Raw genomic sequence first — 16,410 nt, forward strand, 5'->3', positions numbered from 1 at the left:
ATGCTGTTTGAAAATGGGCCACTTCTTCAGAACAAAGGAGGCTCATAGTCCTTAGTCCAAAGGGACCCAAACTGAGCCTGCATGTTAAGAAAGTCCTTGATTTTTTTGACAGTCTAAGATAATTAATTAACTTTGCAACAGACCACTCACTCAGTGTCTGATTTCTGTGCTCTTCCACTTTTCCCTATAGAGTCCTGCCTTTCGGGTCATTTGCCAGACACCATTTGACCTTTAGGAGGAATGTTTCGTGACTCACAATATTGCACACGAGACGTTTTTGCCTCCAAACTCAGTGTTTTGAATGTCTGTTCTTTGCTCCAGCTTATCATTCTTTCAGACCCCTCCTGCTCCCATAAGCCGGTGTGGGTAAATCGCTCATTCGCTGTGCTGCCTTTCACCCCTATCACTTTATTGATCACCTGTGACCTCCTGAATCCAGTTGAACTTCTTTTCTTGACTGCGAAAATTTTCTTGCTATCTGTTAGTCAGCCTTCCTGGGCTTATCTACACAAGCCTTTGACATAAAACCTACATTCTTGGCAATCTGCTTGTTTTATAATACTTGGCCATGCATGGGGGAAGCAGTGCGAGAGAATGTTAAGTTGGGAGGTTGCCTTCAGCAGTTGATAATTATCCTACGGATGGAGAAGTGAATGTGTCCCACGCCAACGCTTATTCTTCAACACCTTCAGTGTCCTTTGGAGAAGCCCACCTAGTTTGCCAATCCAGATCCTCCTCTGAATCCTGTGGCAGGACGATGGCAGCTTGAAGACTTCCCGTTGGAGCATGGAGTGGGGGTGTGTGAAAGGATGGGCAAGATTCTGAAAGTACAGGGTAAGTAGGAGGGCTGGCGCTGCAGGTTCATATCACCTGTTTAAACTTCCCGGAAAGGTCAGATCATTCTAAGCAATCCAGGTGCTTTGGGTAGGTGATATAGTAGGCTTGTGATTGGCATGCGATGAGAAAGACATGCTGATTATAGTTCAACCCAATGTCAAGGAAAGGGAGGACTCTAGTGGGTGGAACCCACTGAAAACTAGCACAGAAGTCACTAGGGTACAAGCCAGGAGGCATGAGCCAGCCTTATGATTAGCCTTCCCGGAAAGTTAAGTATGAGGCTGTGGTCTGAACGCCCCTCACAGCTCATGTGCTGAAATGAGATCCTCACTGTGGTAGGAATTAGAGACAGGGCTATTGGTGGGGTGATTAAGTCAGAAGGGCTTTGCCTTCATGGAAGGCTTCATTCCCTTAGAAACAGCAAGAGACAAATGTAGGTCAGTTTTACATCTGTCTTCTGCTACGTGAAGACGGTGTTCATGCATTTATTTGTGTCTCTGTTTAAGATAATGTTTCATGGAGCCCATAGTGACCTAGAATATGTTGGGTAGCCGAGGAGGATGATTGTGAACTTCGGATCTTCTCTGGGCTTCCTTCCTGGTGCTGGGATGCTAGGGGTCTCCCGCCACAGCCAGTTTCTGGTTGAAACAAGAGTCTTGTGCGTACTAGGCAAGCATGCCACCAACTGAGCTACAGCTAGCTCTCTTCTTCTTGGCTTTCCCTCCTGTCTACGTGTGTGGACACTTAGATGACACCATCATTGGGGAATAGACCTTCACCAGACACAGTGTCTTTTGGTACTATGAGCTTGCAAATGTCAGCCTCTAGAACTGAGAGAAAATAAGTGTCTTTTAATTGTACATTACTCAAATCTAGATATTTTGTTACAGCAGTACATTCAGACTAAGGTAGATGCTTCATCGGGGTAAAGCTAGGATAGCAGAGATTGCACTGGGCTTCGTCCTTGTTTTAGGGCAAACAGTGACCTGAAAATCCCATTGTGAATTAAATAAAAGCTATCCCAGGGACTGAGAAAGTGTGGCTTTTGACGACTTGTGTTTAGATGATGCTTGAGAGAGGGATACTTCCTCCTCAATTTCACTCTTATTACATGTCAGTACATACATGTTACTATGTACCTATAATGACTAAGGTCCCTGAGATAGGGCAAAACTTGATATCAGCCTTTCCAAGGCCGACTTAACTGACTTAATATGATTTCCTCTAGTTACATCCATTTTCCTGTTGTTACATAACCATTCTTCATTGCTAAAGAAACATCACATTGTGTGTCTACACCTTGTAGTCTTTGAGTCTTTGTCCTTTTTTTTTTCTTGTTGTTGTTTTCTTTTTTGCTGTTGGCTCAACTGTTCACAGGAGCTGGGTTATGGGATCAGCGGAAGGAATTCTTCTACACCAGCACTATCACGAAATTTTCTCTGAACACAAGAGAACCTTCTCCTTGCCCCCAGCCACACTCCTTGCATTTCTCTCATTGCTTCTTAAGAACTTTATTTTACTTTTTTGACAGAGGGTCAGCCCTCAGAATGGAATCAAAAGTGAAGCTTCCTGAAGGCCTGTGGTGGGACTCCCAGGCAGAACAATTCTCCCTTCTAAATCTAAGTTTTTCAGTGCAATAGTAAAACCCCTGAGGCTGTGAGAACCTAAGTTTCTCTTGAGAAATTTTCATTTACAGTAAATGGAATGTCAGGAGATATCAAATGTGTGTCATCAAGAATAAAATACTTCCCAGCTTCTAAATTCTTTTCAAAACAAATGTGTACATTTGATACACGCAAGGTCTGAGTGTGCAAATATTGACTCATGGATGGTCCCTGTTCTGATGTAAGGGTTGGGCCTATCAGGACTCTGACTAAGGGTTATGTTTTTTTTTTTTATTTCCCAGCTGGTAAGTTTGTCTAGAATGAGATAGTTTCCCACTCATGCACCAAGGGCCCATACCAAATGTGTATAACAGACTTCCTTTCCAAGTTCATTACGGTGTAAGGTCAACCTTTCAAACTCTTTGTTGACCACTCCCACAACCACTGGGAAATTTGATGATAATTTTCAGGTTTTATAAAAAATTTTTTTAGTGTTAATATTTTTCATTTTAAGACTGGTTTAAAAAAAGTCACCCTGCAGTGGTGGTGGTGGCATGCACCTTTAATCCCAGCAATTTGGATACAGAGAAGTGTAGCTCTCTCTGAGTTTGAGGCCAGCCTAGTCTACAGAGTGAAGTTCCACACAGCAAGGGCTGCAGAGAGAAACACTGTCTCCAAAAACAAACAAAATGTCACCCTGAAGGCAAAGAATCCGGAGTGTAGTAATTTTGAAATGCTTTCAGATTTAGTTTAGAGATTGGGAAGGAGGGGAAAAAAAAAGAACGATGAAGTTGAATCCTAAGCTGTGAGGTAGTCTACTTCATAAAATGACAAACTTAAATGTAGCTTATTGTTACATGCTCTAAGGTCAGGTTATCTGCAACATCAGAGATTACCAAGACGTGCTGTGACCCAGCAGCATCTAACATTTCTCCAATCTAGGTGAAGAGCTGGCAAATCATTACTACACCGTAGAGTTCACAGAAGACCATAAAAATCACCCTGAAAAAGTCAGTCCCACCCAGAGGATTGTTGTTTGCTGTTGTCAGTATGTTTATGTGGATGAGTGGATTTGTGTGTGTGTGTGTGTGTGTGTGTGTGTGTGTGTGTGTGTGTGTGTGTATGCTAGAGGAGGGCATCAGGGTTCTCCCTCCCTCTCCACTTCATTCCCTTGAGCAAGGTGTCTTTGCTGAACCTAAAACTTGTGTTTCTCTGGTAGGGCTGAGCCCAAAAGGTCCCAGCAACCCTCTTGTCTACACTTGTCATAGTTGGGGTAACTGGAGTTTGAGAGACTGCCTCTGCTCTTTTCATGGTTGCCAGGACGAATCCTGAGACTCACATGAGAAGAGCTCTCTTCTGCTGGGCTATCTTTATAGTCTCCTCATTCAGACAGGATCATGAAGTTGAGAATTTAACTTGATGGTAGAGTACGTGCCAATCAAGCCCAAGGCCCTGGCTTCAACATGGAGTGGGGTTGGTAGGGTTGGTGGGATGGGTGGGATGGGTGGGTGGAGGGAATGAATCGAAAATGCCCCTGTGTAACATAGGAGAGCTCAATTTTCCTCTGCTCTTGTCTTGGCCTCCCTTGTGCTGGGTTGCAACCGTGCCTCCACTATACCTGGTTCATTGTTAGGTGTTGTTAAATGAGCAAGCTGTTTGTGTTTTTGCTGTTCTGTAGCTTCTTGAGACCCACAGGAAACTGTCCAATCCTCGAAGGGTTCAGTGGCTTTAAGATGTGTCTTCATGTGCTTTCCAATCCCTGCTCTGGAGGGCTGCTATAGAGTTAAGAGTTTTATCTGAGGCCTAGATTTCCCCTCTCCTGTTCCATGGCTCTAACCCCCATGTGGTCTTGAAGTGCTTGTTTAAGAAGTAGCACAAGCCGTGCATTCGAAATGATTGTGGGTTGGATCAAATCTTAGGCTCCTCTACCTGCAAATGAATTTACTCTAGGAACTGGCCCTTGTCCTCCATGGTGCAATGCAGATGGTGTTAGCCCTGTTTCCACAGAAAGATGGAAAGCCAAGGGCGTTTCAAGGCCAGACTCCAGGACTTACAGTCATTCCTCACCGAGTTCTTAGTGGTGGCCGTTATGAGGAGGTGTCTCAGGGACAGAAGTTCCTGGCAGTGATTCTTTGGATCAATTCCAGAGTATTATTTTGGGAGTGAATTGGGCTTCTGGAATTTTTGGAGGTTAAAAAGAAGTGTTCGAAGCTCTGTCTCATCCGTGCAACAGCCTCATGCTGCCCCCTGCTGGAACTTTTAATATTTGTCAAATTCTTTGTTGAATTATGCATTTTATAAATAGGAACAAGTAAGATTTACTACTCTATCCTTTCTCTGGAGAATATGTTATTTTGCTACTTTCATCAGATTACAAATTTTTCTTTAATTTTATTTCTTTATTTATTCACTTCACATCCCAACATCAGCCTCGTTCTCCTCTTAGTCCCATTCTCCCTCCCTTTTTCTTCTGAGAAGGGGACCCCCCTCCCCATCACATTGCCCCACCCCCAGTGCCCTACCCCCACACATCAGTCACTGCAGGACTGGGCACATCCTCTACTCTCACTGAGGTCAGACAAAGTGGCTCAGTTAGAGGAACAGGATCCAGAGGAAAGCAGCAAATACAGGGACAGTCCCCGCTTCGGTTGTTGGGGGACCTGCATGAATACCAAGCTGCACATTTGCTGTATACGTGCAGAGCGGGAGGGGCAACATCCAGCCCATGCTCACTCTTTGGTTGGTGGTTCAGTCTCTTAGAGTCCCCAAGAGTTCAGGTTAGTTGACTCTGTTAGTCTTCCTGTGATGTCTCTAACCTCTTCAGGTACCCCAGTCCGTCCCTGGACTCTTCTGCAAGACTCCTGAGAACTTCTTTTAATGTCTGGCTGTGTGTCTCTGCATCTGTTTCCATCAGCTGTTGAGTGAAGCATCTCAGAGGGCAGCCATGCTAGACTCCTGTCAGCAAGCATAGCGGAGTATATTATTAGTGTTGGGGATTGGTGCTTGCCCATGGAATGGGTTTCAGTGCTCCGTCTTTCTGTCCCTGCACATCTATAGACACGTTTGAGGTTGAGAGTCTTGTGGGTCCATCAGTTTGCCAAGTTTTAAAATGAAAACTTGGTCACGATCAGTTCACAGGCCCCACGTCCATTCTACCCAATCGAGCCTTACGACTGACAAGCTTACACATTTGAAGGACACATATTTTGCCAAGTAAAGTAGGTGCCAGCTATTTTTCAAATTTTTGTCTCAGTTATCAACAAGTATCTAATATGGTCATCCCAATCTTCTTAGTTACACATGTCAGATTTCCCTATGATATGAGCACAGGGAGAGGAGCTGTGGCCTAAGAGGAGGTGCACTGTCGTCTTAACATTTGATTAAACTTGGAGAAACATCAGAGGCGTTCCTTAATTTCTCTGTGTGTGAGACTTTGCACTTCATTCTGAGACACTGTCTGGCTTATCCTGGCTGACCTGAGACTCACTGTGTAGGGAAGGCTGCTTTGAATCCCTAATTTCATGCTTTCCCTTCCCAACTAATGATATTGCTCCATCATTTAGGCATTGCCCAAGGTGGTTTTGGAGCTGGAAGATGGCTCATTTGTTAACAGTGCTCTTTGCTCTTGCAGAGCACTGGGGTTAGTCCTCAGCACCTACAGTATGTAGTTCACTACCTCTCAGCTGCCTCGCTTGTGCACACACACACACACACACACACACACACACACACACACACACAAGACATATACATGCAAAAATAAAAATAAATATAGGTCTTAAAACTAAAAGTAGTTTTGAGCCCAGGGTGGTGGTACAAGCCTGCAATTCAAGCACATGAAAGGTGGGGGAAGAAAGATGAGGAATTGGAGGCCAGCCTCCTTTACATGGGGAGTTTGAGTCAGAGGGGTAAATGATACCTTATCTCACTGCCTTCCCCAAATCCGCTAACCAATTCTACCCAAACCCAAAGGAAGTGCCTCCCTAACCTCTGTCTGCTAAGTGATAGCTGTTAAATCTCAAGTGAGACTTAATTTCCTTTCGCCCCAACTTCCTCTCTAAAACGAGGGAGAATATTGCCATTTGTGAGACTTCCGGGACAATTTCGGTGACGAGAATGCTAGCCAATGTATAAGTGTGTAGTTGACAGCACACCTGGAGCCCAGATCCTCAGCAGCCTGAGGTAAGAAAACTCACAATTGTGAGACTAGTCTGTCGCCATCACTACTGTCACCAGCTAATGAAGGGACAATGAAAAGAACAGCAGAACCAACTTAAGCGAGAGCAACCACAACCTCTTGGTGGCTATAGCTGCGACCCATTGGCTTTTCATGAGGAGGCTCTTCTCATTTGCTCTGAGGCTCCCTAGCTCGCCCATCTCTGATTCTGAGGATGGGGGGAGGGCAAAAGAAAGCACTGAACCATCAAACAGAATTTTCATTGCCTTCCTCCCAGGAATTCCTACAGTATCTGGGGCAGCAGAAACTTCAGAAGTGAAGGGATGTTCCAGCTACCACAAGCTTTCCTGGTAGTGTGAAGCCTCTTGGCTCTGAAACAGATGCAAAGACCACACCATAGAGGTGCTCAAATGCTGAGGAAACACTTGACAGAAACGTGGCAGCTCCTGTGCAGTGAAGGTGTTGGTGGAGAGACTGGCGTCGAGACACCAGGAAGGTATGAAGGTATCCAGATCCAACAGGCTTACCTCTAGCTGTTAACAATTGCATTGTAGAACAGAACTGGCAGTGTGAAAACACTGAACACACTTGAACTAGAAATAGATCCTTATAAAAGTCCTTGCTATAGCCTGACTTTATTAATACGTAAACAGCAAATCATGTGCACAGGAAAAGATCTGAGTATGAGCCTGATAAAACAGAGCTATTCGTAGGCAATGGACTTGCCAATCCCAAGGGGGGATTGTCTTTATTTTTTAAAAGAATCTATAAATGTGACTTTTGTAATAAAATATATTAAGTAATATAGTAATAACCACTTTTTTATTTTTCTTATCAGCTAAAATAGTGAAAAAGGGGGGTGGAGAGATGGCTCAGTGGTTAAGATGCTGCATGGTCCTGACATGGAATTTAGATCCCAGTCGCTCACCCACAAACACTAGTTGGGACTCTTCTCTTGAGTCAGAGAGTGTTGGTGCCATTGTATTGTTAGTTGTTTCATCTGTCTTAGCGAAACAGCTTCTCTGAGATGAGACATATGCTGGTTTGTCTTCTACACAGTAGATAACTTAGCAGAGCCCAGTAAATACTCAGTTGACTCCCTCAAATATAACTGAATAAATAAAGAAGATAAAGGAAAATACTTTAAAACAGAGTCACATGGAGACAGAAATGAAAAAAGAAAAAGAAAATGAAAACCTTTCTTTCCTTTTACAGCATGGAAAATTTTGATTTGAAAAAAATCACATACTAAAGTTTGAGTTTCCCCAGAAACTTTTATATCCAGAAAGGACAAATCAAACAACAACTCTTCCTAGCAAGGATTATGTAGGATGTTTAACCATAAGTGGACGTAATATTTCTGGCATGACAGTACACAGAAGGCACAGACATTCGGTGCTGGAGCTGAAGTCCTTTGAGCTCAGAGGAGCAGACCAAAGCTGAGACTCCAAAATTGGAAGTCTGGACCAAGGCCCAGTGCAGAATATGAGTATTCTGTGTGTACGTCTGTGGCAAGGAAGCATAGGGAAGAGTTTAGCAATCTAGAACTCCACTTGGTTCGGGCCATGTACACATCCTTCTTTTAATGATGCCTTTGGTCTGTGATATTTCCCTGCCTCCTCCTCCTCCTCCTCCTCCTCCTCCTCCTCCTCCTCCTCCTCCTCCTCCTCCTCTTCTTCTTTCTCTCCCTCCCTCTCTTCTCTTCCTGTTCCTGTTCCAGTTCCTCCTCCTCCTCCTCCTCCTCCTCCTCCTCCTCCTCTTTCTCTCCCTCCCTCTCTTCTCTTCCTGTTCCTGTTCCTGTTCCAGTTCCTCCTCCTCCTCCTCCTCCTCCTCCTCTTCCTCCTCCTCCTCCTCCTCCTCCTCCTCCTCCTCCTCCTCCTCCTCTTCTTTTGCTGCAGCAGCAGCAGTGTCTATCTAGCAACCTGTTAGGAGCCTAGGACCACCCACCTACCTTTGAGCTTCAGGCATGCCCCATTTTGAAAAATAGAATGCATTTCTCTTTCCTTTAACTGTGAAACTCAGAGATTCTGTTCAATCATACTCCAGTTGTGACCAGGTGTGTGTGTGTGTGTGTGTGTGTGTGTGTGTGTGTATCTGGCCTGAACTAGTTTTGTGTGCATATGCAGTAATGCCAACCCTGTCCTGTAGGGTGAACTTTCTGGGAAGATCTCCTCCTTGCCATTTCCCATCTATGTATAATGAGTGTGTATATGATTACGACCAGGAGGGAAGGGTGGGCACAGTGAGAAGGGCTTATGTAATCCAACTCTGTCAATCAAAACAGAGAGCCACCCACACCAAGATCCTTAGGCATCAAATTCTCCCTTCTCTTGAAGCTCACAGAAGGAAAACCGAGCAGTATTCGAGGTCCCTGAGTATCCCGACTCGTGACCTGCTGCCCCTGACAGCATGTGTTTTCTACACCCTTGCTTCACTGTGTTCGTTTGCTTTCTTCTGGTTGTATGGTTCGTATCGCTGCTTCCGTTTGCATAATGTTTCCAGGCTGCTGTTGCAAACAGGGTGCACCCTTATATCTCTTCTGTGAGTTAGAGGAGATCAAGTGCTTGGAAACATCTGGCCCAGACCCAGCCACCCAGTGGCAAGGCCCCACATGGCAGCCGCATTCTTTCTCTGACAGAAACAAGGAACTTGATACCTAAAATATGTGTGCCCTGACTGCCTTTTGAGTTTTGGAGGAAGAAAGTGAAACCCTTCCTTCCTCCCTCCCTCCCTCCCCCACTCCTTTCTTCCTTCTTCCTTCCTTTCTTTTTATTAATTTAACTTGTACCTGAAGTCTAAGAATAGGTACAAAGGATTGTATGGCTTTTGGAAGCTAGACTATTCTGAGATCCTGCTGGCTCTGCGGCAAATGGAGAGGGTAGTTCTTGGATGGCAGGCCCTCCTGGAAGAAGGCCAGGCTGCAGTTGGCTCAGTAATTTTTCAGCTAGGGTGTTGGCATGAGGCGTCCACTGATGTTTTCTCTATCAGTGTTTCTAAAAGGCCAAGGTTGGATGTGGGTCAACCTGGCACAGAACTGGCGTTAGAAGCCATGTGGCACAGGGCTGCTTGTACAAAGAGGATATATTTTTATCTAGTAGCCTGTCCCCTGAAGGAACCCCAGCATGTCTTCTATTTTCAGCAGTACTTTATTGGAGTGATTTTGCCTTTGAGGGAAAATTCAGGAGTAGTGGGAGACATTTTGACTGCCACAATTAGGAGAGGAGTGGCATTGGGTGGGCAGGGGACAGGGTGGCTGTCAAACATCCGTGAGCACCCAGGATGGTCCCTCTCCACAGAGAATTAGCTGGTCCAAAATGGCAATAGTGCCAAGATTGTGAAGCACCAATTCGTGTCTGAGGACAAGTAAACTCAGCATGCCAACTGGCACTGTCCAGACCCCGGCACCACGAGAGAGGCCACGAAAGGCACTGTCAGCCCCAACATGGGCTGCATGGGGTCAGAATCTATAGTTGGATGAGGTCAGTAGGTAATTTTCTCTGTGTATTTGTTTGCTCCAGTTTGAGGAGTAAGCTTGGAACTTAGGACAGCTACAAAGAACAAGGCAGGGTGGCCCTAGGTTGACTTATCAAGTAGAATGCCCTGGCAGGTGCACTGCCATTTTGGTCTCCACTTCCTTGCTGTCCTTTCCTTTCCTTTCTCCCTGTCACTTCCATTTCTTCCCGTCACTTCTGTTCTCCTTTGCCTTCTTTTTCTTCCTTCATCTTCTGCTTACTCTTCTTCATAAGAACTGGGTCCTTTATCTTCCCGTCATCCGTGCACAGCTTTCCCTAGATCTTTAGAGTCTATCCTTGATACTGAGGTGGGAGGGGAGATAACCAGTGCTTTGTAAGTTAAAGGACATCGTTCTGAAGGGACTTTGTAAAACTGGATGACACAATTAAATTTAACCCGTTCAGGAATCAAATGGGAAAGCAATAAAGATCTTCCAATACTAATTTAATCAGAAGCCAGTACACCATCAGTCTTTCTGAACCTTTGCCCAGTGTAGCTTTAGGTTTGAATAGGCAATCTAAAACTCTATTGACTTATCAGCAAAATTTCTGCAGAACATAGTTATACTAATAGAACTGATTAAAAAGGAAATCAAATCTGCACCTCATGCCAATGTACTATTAAAACCCTGGAGACCTGGGGATGTTTTACTTAGAAATGTTCTCATTTTAAGGCATTTGCTTAAGAAAACTTTAGCTAAAACTTTAAATTGTTAAAAGAAATTTCAGTGTGATGGACTTCCTAGGGAAGCATTGTTTATTCACAAAAAGCTACAGGGGTTTACAGAGATTCCTCATACCCATTACATTAGAAAATCTATCTTGAAATAAAATGGTGAAAAGTTTACAGTTCCTAAAAAGCTATGATTTTTCTCAGTAACATTTTACATCCTGGGTAACAATCACAACATTCATTTTCATAAACTTTTGGCTTAGATAAATCTTATAATCTAGAACATTTCACTTCCATCTATCTGCTGTCCCGGGGATTTCTTCATAGCTATATTTTTTAACACATTTTGTCATTTATGTTAATTCTTTGCTTTTCCCCTTGAAAAATTGGACTTGTACCAAAGCAGAGATTTATTGAATATGGACCTGGGTTATCTGTGAAAAACAATGAGATCATTATGTATTACTGAAAAGAACTCACTGGAAACAAAACTCTAATAGGCATTTTATCAGTGTGACTGAATCAAACTTACCCATCTTTGAACCGACCTTTAAAATAATGCACGTGGTAATTGTTCTGCAGATTTCTTCACCTGGCGTCTCCCTGGGCCTTGGAAAGGCTGTAGCACCAACCTCCGGGTTTTCCCCGAGAACCCACCAATGCACAAAAGCAGAAATGCTTCCTGGAATGTCAAGTAAAGGAAGGGTCACTCCAGCTCTCAGAGCCCACCCACTTCCCAAGGACCTTTGTGCCAAGACTTACATCAGTATTTGGCTGGATTCCTAAAGAAATTAAAAAGAAATAGAGTCACACCAAAGCTTTATTCAATTTGCCAATCGCATTTCAAGGTCCGTTTCTAAGCTAGACGAAACTGGTTTTACATAATAGATTAGCGGACAAGTCTGGCTGTTAAGTGGAGGGTGCCTTCACCATGCGACAGAGACATATTGAATATATGCAAGGATTCATGCTCACCAACACATAAAGGAATTCTCCTTCGTTAATAATGCTTTTGGAAATACAGATGTAAAGGCACCACATTCTGGAAGACACTGAAGAATTTTATTTTTCTAGGGGATCCTTATTCCTCTTTATTTTCCCTCATGCCTGATCCTAGAGTCAGAGTTTTCAGGGAGGGAAGGCAATTCTTACCAGGGTGAAGAAATCACCTGCGTCCACATGACTTGGCTTATCAGCAATGCTCTGTCAGGGTGTCTTAAATGAAGGAATATGAAGTCAGAGGCCACCCTGTTGGGGAAAGAAGGTAACAGAGGTGAAGTGTACCAGTGAGACAGTGTCTTCAAGATTCTCTTTAGATTGAAATACTGAAGTGGAGAGTGAATGGGACTGGTGAAAGATAGTGGCCTCATCCAGAGACTGCCCCACCTGGGGATTCATCCCCTCTGCAGGCACCAACCCTGACGCTATTGCTGATGCCAGGAACTGCTTGCAGACAGTAGGGCTGTCCTCTGAGGGGCTCTGCCAGCACCTGACTAAGACAGATGCAGACACTCACAGCCAACAGTTGGACAGAGTCTAGGACCCCAGGGGAAGAGTTAGGGTAAGGACAGAAGGAGTTGAAGGGGATTGCAACTTCATAGGAAGAACAATGGTATCAACTAACTGGACCCTTCAGAGCTCCCAGGGATTAAACTACCAACCAAAGAGTACATATGGAGGGATCATGGGTCCCACTACAAATGTAGCCATATCTGGCATCAATGGGGGGGAGGTGCTTGTTCCTATGGAGGCTTGTTGCAGTGAAGGGGGATGATAGAGGGTGAGGCATGAGTGGGTGGGTGGGTGGGGAAGCACCCTCTTAAAGGCAAAGGGGAGGGGGGAATGGGATGGGGGTTTACGAAGCAGAGACTGGGAAGGGGGACAACATTTGAAATGTAAATAAATAAAATAATCAATAAAAATTATGATGTCCTTAGCCCTGGCGCCCTAACCCCTAGCTGGTTTATCTTTCAGTGCAGAATGTTGACTACAGTGTCTCAGTCAATCAGGCTGCTAAGTATTTCTACTTAGTGAATGAGAATTACCACAGTCAACAGCGACTATAAAACACATTTTCCAATAAGATACATAATAAAGGACTGTGGGTATAATATAGGTCTCTTAATTTTTTTCTTTCTTTCATATCAAGCTATTATCTTCTTGTCTAATTAAGAAAGACGTACCAAAACAAAATTAATAATATACTTGTGAAATTAGCAACGATGCCTTAAAATATTAATATGTAATGCCAGTGAACACGTGTTGATGAAGGCCTTGATGGGAGTTTAATTTTTTCTTACTTTTCTTTCAAAAGTTACATATATATATTTTGTTGTACAGCCTGCTGTTTTTAAATATACACACAAACATATATACATATATGCACACACTCATACACATAAACATATATATTCATGCACACGCTCATACACACATAAATATATATATACATGTATACACTCACCCATACACACATAAGTATATATACATTTGTACACACACTCGTGCACATACAAACATATATACATATATATACACTCTTAGACACACATATATGCATGTATACACACACCCATACACTCACAAACTTATATACACACACTCGTGCACACACAAACATATATCCATGTGTGTACACATGCATACACTCATATTGTGAAATGAATGCATTGGGTTACTTAATATAGGCATTATCCTGCATGTTTTATTTGTGGTCAGAATATTTAAGATCTGTTTTCTTGGCGATTGTCAAGTATTTAGTGTACCACCATCAACTATAGTTGGTGTCCTTATTTTTCATTGCAGTGTCCCCTGGCTCCTGTCTTTGGCCCATGTACTTGGCCAAGCACTAGCGTGGCCAATACCCACCTTCTACAGTTCACCTGCCAATGGAACAAAATGTTTGGAATCAAGGGTTAGTCTGATTGCAGGAGTTCAGTGCAACAATTAAAAATTGTTCTGTAAACACCACTCTACAAATAGTGATGATCTGAGTAAGGTGATAGCGTAATGAATGCTAATAAGGCACAGTTTCATTTGAAGTATAAATACATCACTGCAGGTCTGGTTTTTATTTTCCTTTTTTTCAAAACAATTAAACGTAGGATTTTAATGTTTTAATGTACTAATATGTGCTGCACGCCTAATTTTTAAATTGTATTCATTTCAAGCACATTTTAGAGAGATTCAAATGAAAATAAATTAGGGCGAAAAACAAGAGAATACTGAGCGAATGCTGCTCTCTAGTGGATAAATGTAGGTATGACATACTGAACTTTTTTTTTTTTAAAGACTGTAGTAGCCTGGGAACACAGGAACTGAGGAAGTGGCTGCTTCCATTTTGCCTTCTGATCTTGTAATGATGTGTTGATGTTTATTAAATACCAAAATCATGAGTATCAACAGATGGGACTTTATGAGAATTAAAGTTTCTTCACAGCAAAGGAACCGTTAGCAGAGCACACAGACAGCCCGGGGTAGGGGGCGGGGGAGGGAGGAGATAATTTTTACCAGCTGCAACAGACCAGGAGCAAATGTCTAGAACTTACAACGAATTGCAGAAATCAAAAGCTAAGGAAATAAATCTGCTAATCAACAAATGGGCTATTGAAATGCATAGAAAAATTTAAATATGAGACACCAATAACTACTTTACAAGTGCTCCATATCCCTAGCCACTAGGGAAATGCAAATTAAATCTACTAAGACACTACCTCACCCCAGTCAGAAGGGCTGTAGTCAGAAGTCTGGCAACAGATTCTGTAGAGGACACGGGGAAGGAGGAACCCTTACTGCTGGTGGGAGTGCAAATTAACACTGCCATTGTGGAAATGAGTTTGTAGGCTCCTCAAAATCCTAATCATAGCTGGGTGCTGGGTGTAGTGACTCAGCCCTTTCATCCCCCCACAGAAGGATCTTGGGGGTTTAAAGCAGGCCTGGTCGGATAGTGAAAACTATTCTCAACAATAAAAGAACTTCTGGGGGAATCACCACCCCTGACCTCAAGCAGTATTACAGAGGAATCGTGACAAAATCTGTGTGGTATTGGTACAGAAACAGGCAAGTATATCAATGGAATAGAACTGAAGACCCAGAAATGAACCCACACGCCTTTGGTTACTTGATCTTTGACAAAGGAGCTAAAACTATGCAGTGGAAAAAGACAGCATTTTCAACAAATGGTGCTGGTTTAACTGGCAGTCAGCATGTAGAAGAATGCAAATTGGTCCATCATTATCTCCCTGTACAAAGCTCAAGTCCAAGTGGATCAAGGACCTCCACATCAAACCAGATACACTCAAACTAATAGAAGAAAAAATGGGGAAAAGTCTTGAACACATGGGCACTGGGAAAAATTTCCTGAACACAATACCAATGGCTTATGCTCTAAGATCAAGAATTGACAAATGGGATATCAAAAAATTGCAAAGTTTTTGTAAGGTAAAGGACACTGTCAGTAGGACAAAACGACAACCAACAGAGTGGGAAAAGATTTTTACCAATCCTATATTCGATACTGGGCTAATATCCAATTTATACAAAGAACTCAAGAAGTTAGACTCCAGAGAATCAAATAACCCTATTAAAATGGGGTACAGAGCTAAACAAAGAATTCTCAGCTGAGGAATATTGAATAGCTGAGATATACCTAAAGATATGTTCAACATCCTTAGTCATCAGGGAAATGCAAATCAAAACAACCCTGAGATTCCACTTCACACCAGAGTGGCTAAGATCAAAAAATCAGGTGACAGCATGTGCTGGCAAGGATGTGGAGAAAGAGGAACACTCCTCCATTGTTGGTGGGATTGCAGACTGTACAACCATTCTGGAAATCAGTCTGGAGGTTCCTCAGAAAATTGGACATTGCACTACCTGAGGATCCAGCTATACCTCTCTTGGGCATATACCCAAAAGATGCCCCAACATATAACAAAGACACGTGTTCCACTATGTTCATAGCAGCCTTATTTATAATAGCCAGAAGCTGGAAAGAACCCAGATGCCCTTCAACAGAGGAATGGATACAGAAAATGTGGTACATCTACACAATGGAATATTACTCAGCTATCAAAAACAACGACTTCATGAAATTCATAGACAAATGGATGGAACTGGAAAATATCATCCTGAGTGAGGTAACCCAATCACAGAAAAGCCAAAGTTACATTGTGAGATCTTGTTCAAAGAAACAAATAAACGAATTAAAAATTGAACTTCCACATGACCCAGATGCCTTGCTCCTGGACACACACCCAGAGAACTCCATGCCCTATCATAGAGATATTTGCAGTAACCTAATTATTACTCCTGTATTCACTATAGCAAGAAGCAGAACCAACCTAGATGTTCATCAACAGACGAGTGGATAGATAATGAAAACCTGGTATGTAGGTAGAATGGAATACTATTCAGCTCTGAAGAAAAATGAAAACAACAAAGTCTGCAGAAAAATGGATAGAATTAGGACATATAATATTAATCAATCTCACACCATCTCAGAAAGGAAAAAAACACATGCTGTCCCTCATCTGTGGCTATTCCTCTATTATATTTACATGTGTATATGCAAACAGACAGCACATGGGGGATAGTTTGCTGCATGGA

The 16,410-nt window shown here is 43.0% G+C and overlaps 1 protein-coding gene across 7 annotated transcripts in view; it reads left to right on the forward strand.

The window, feature by feature from the left end:
* The first annotated feature begins 441 nt into the window (after positions 1 to 441).
* The window catches only part of Otol1 (otolin 1), a 144,243-nt gene continuing 128,274 nt past the window's right edge, over positions 442 to 16,410 (forward strand). For 3 of the 7 annotated variants that reach the window (XM_087619504.1, XM_087619505.1, XM_087619503.1), the window contains exons 1-2: positions 442 to 834; positions 6,896 to 7,114. Coding sequence is in view for 1 of the 7 variants with exons in the window: in XM_087619502.1 (XP_087475628.1) it covers positions 6,999 to 7,114 (116 nt within the window). In the remaining 6 variants the exon portion in view is untranslated. 7 annotated transcript variants of the gene reach the window in all.

The sequence above is a fragment of the Rattus norvegicus genome, chromosome 2 (genome assembly GCF_021556685.1).
Source record: "Rattus norvegicus strain SHRSP/BbbUtx chromosome 2, alternate assembly SHRSP_T2T, whole genome shotgun sequence".
NCBI lineage: Eukaryota > Metazoa > Chordata > Mammalia > Rodentia > Muridae > Rattus > Rattus norvegicus.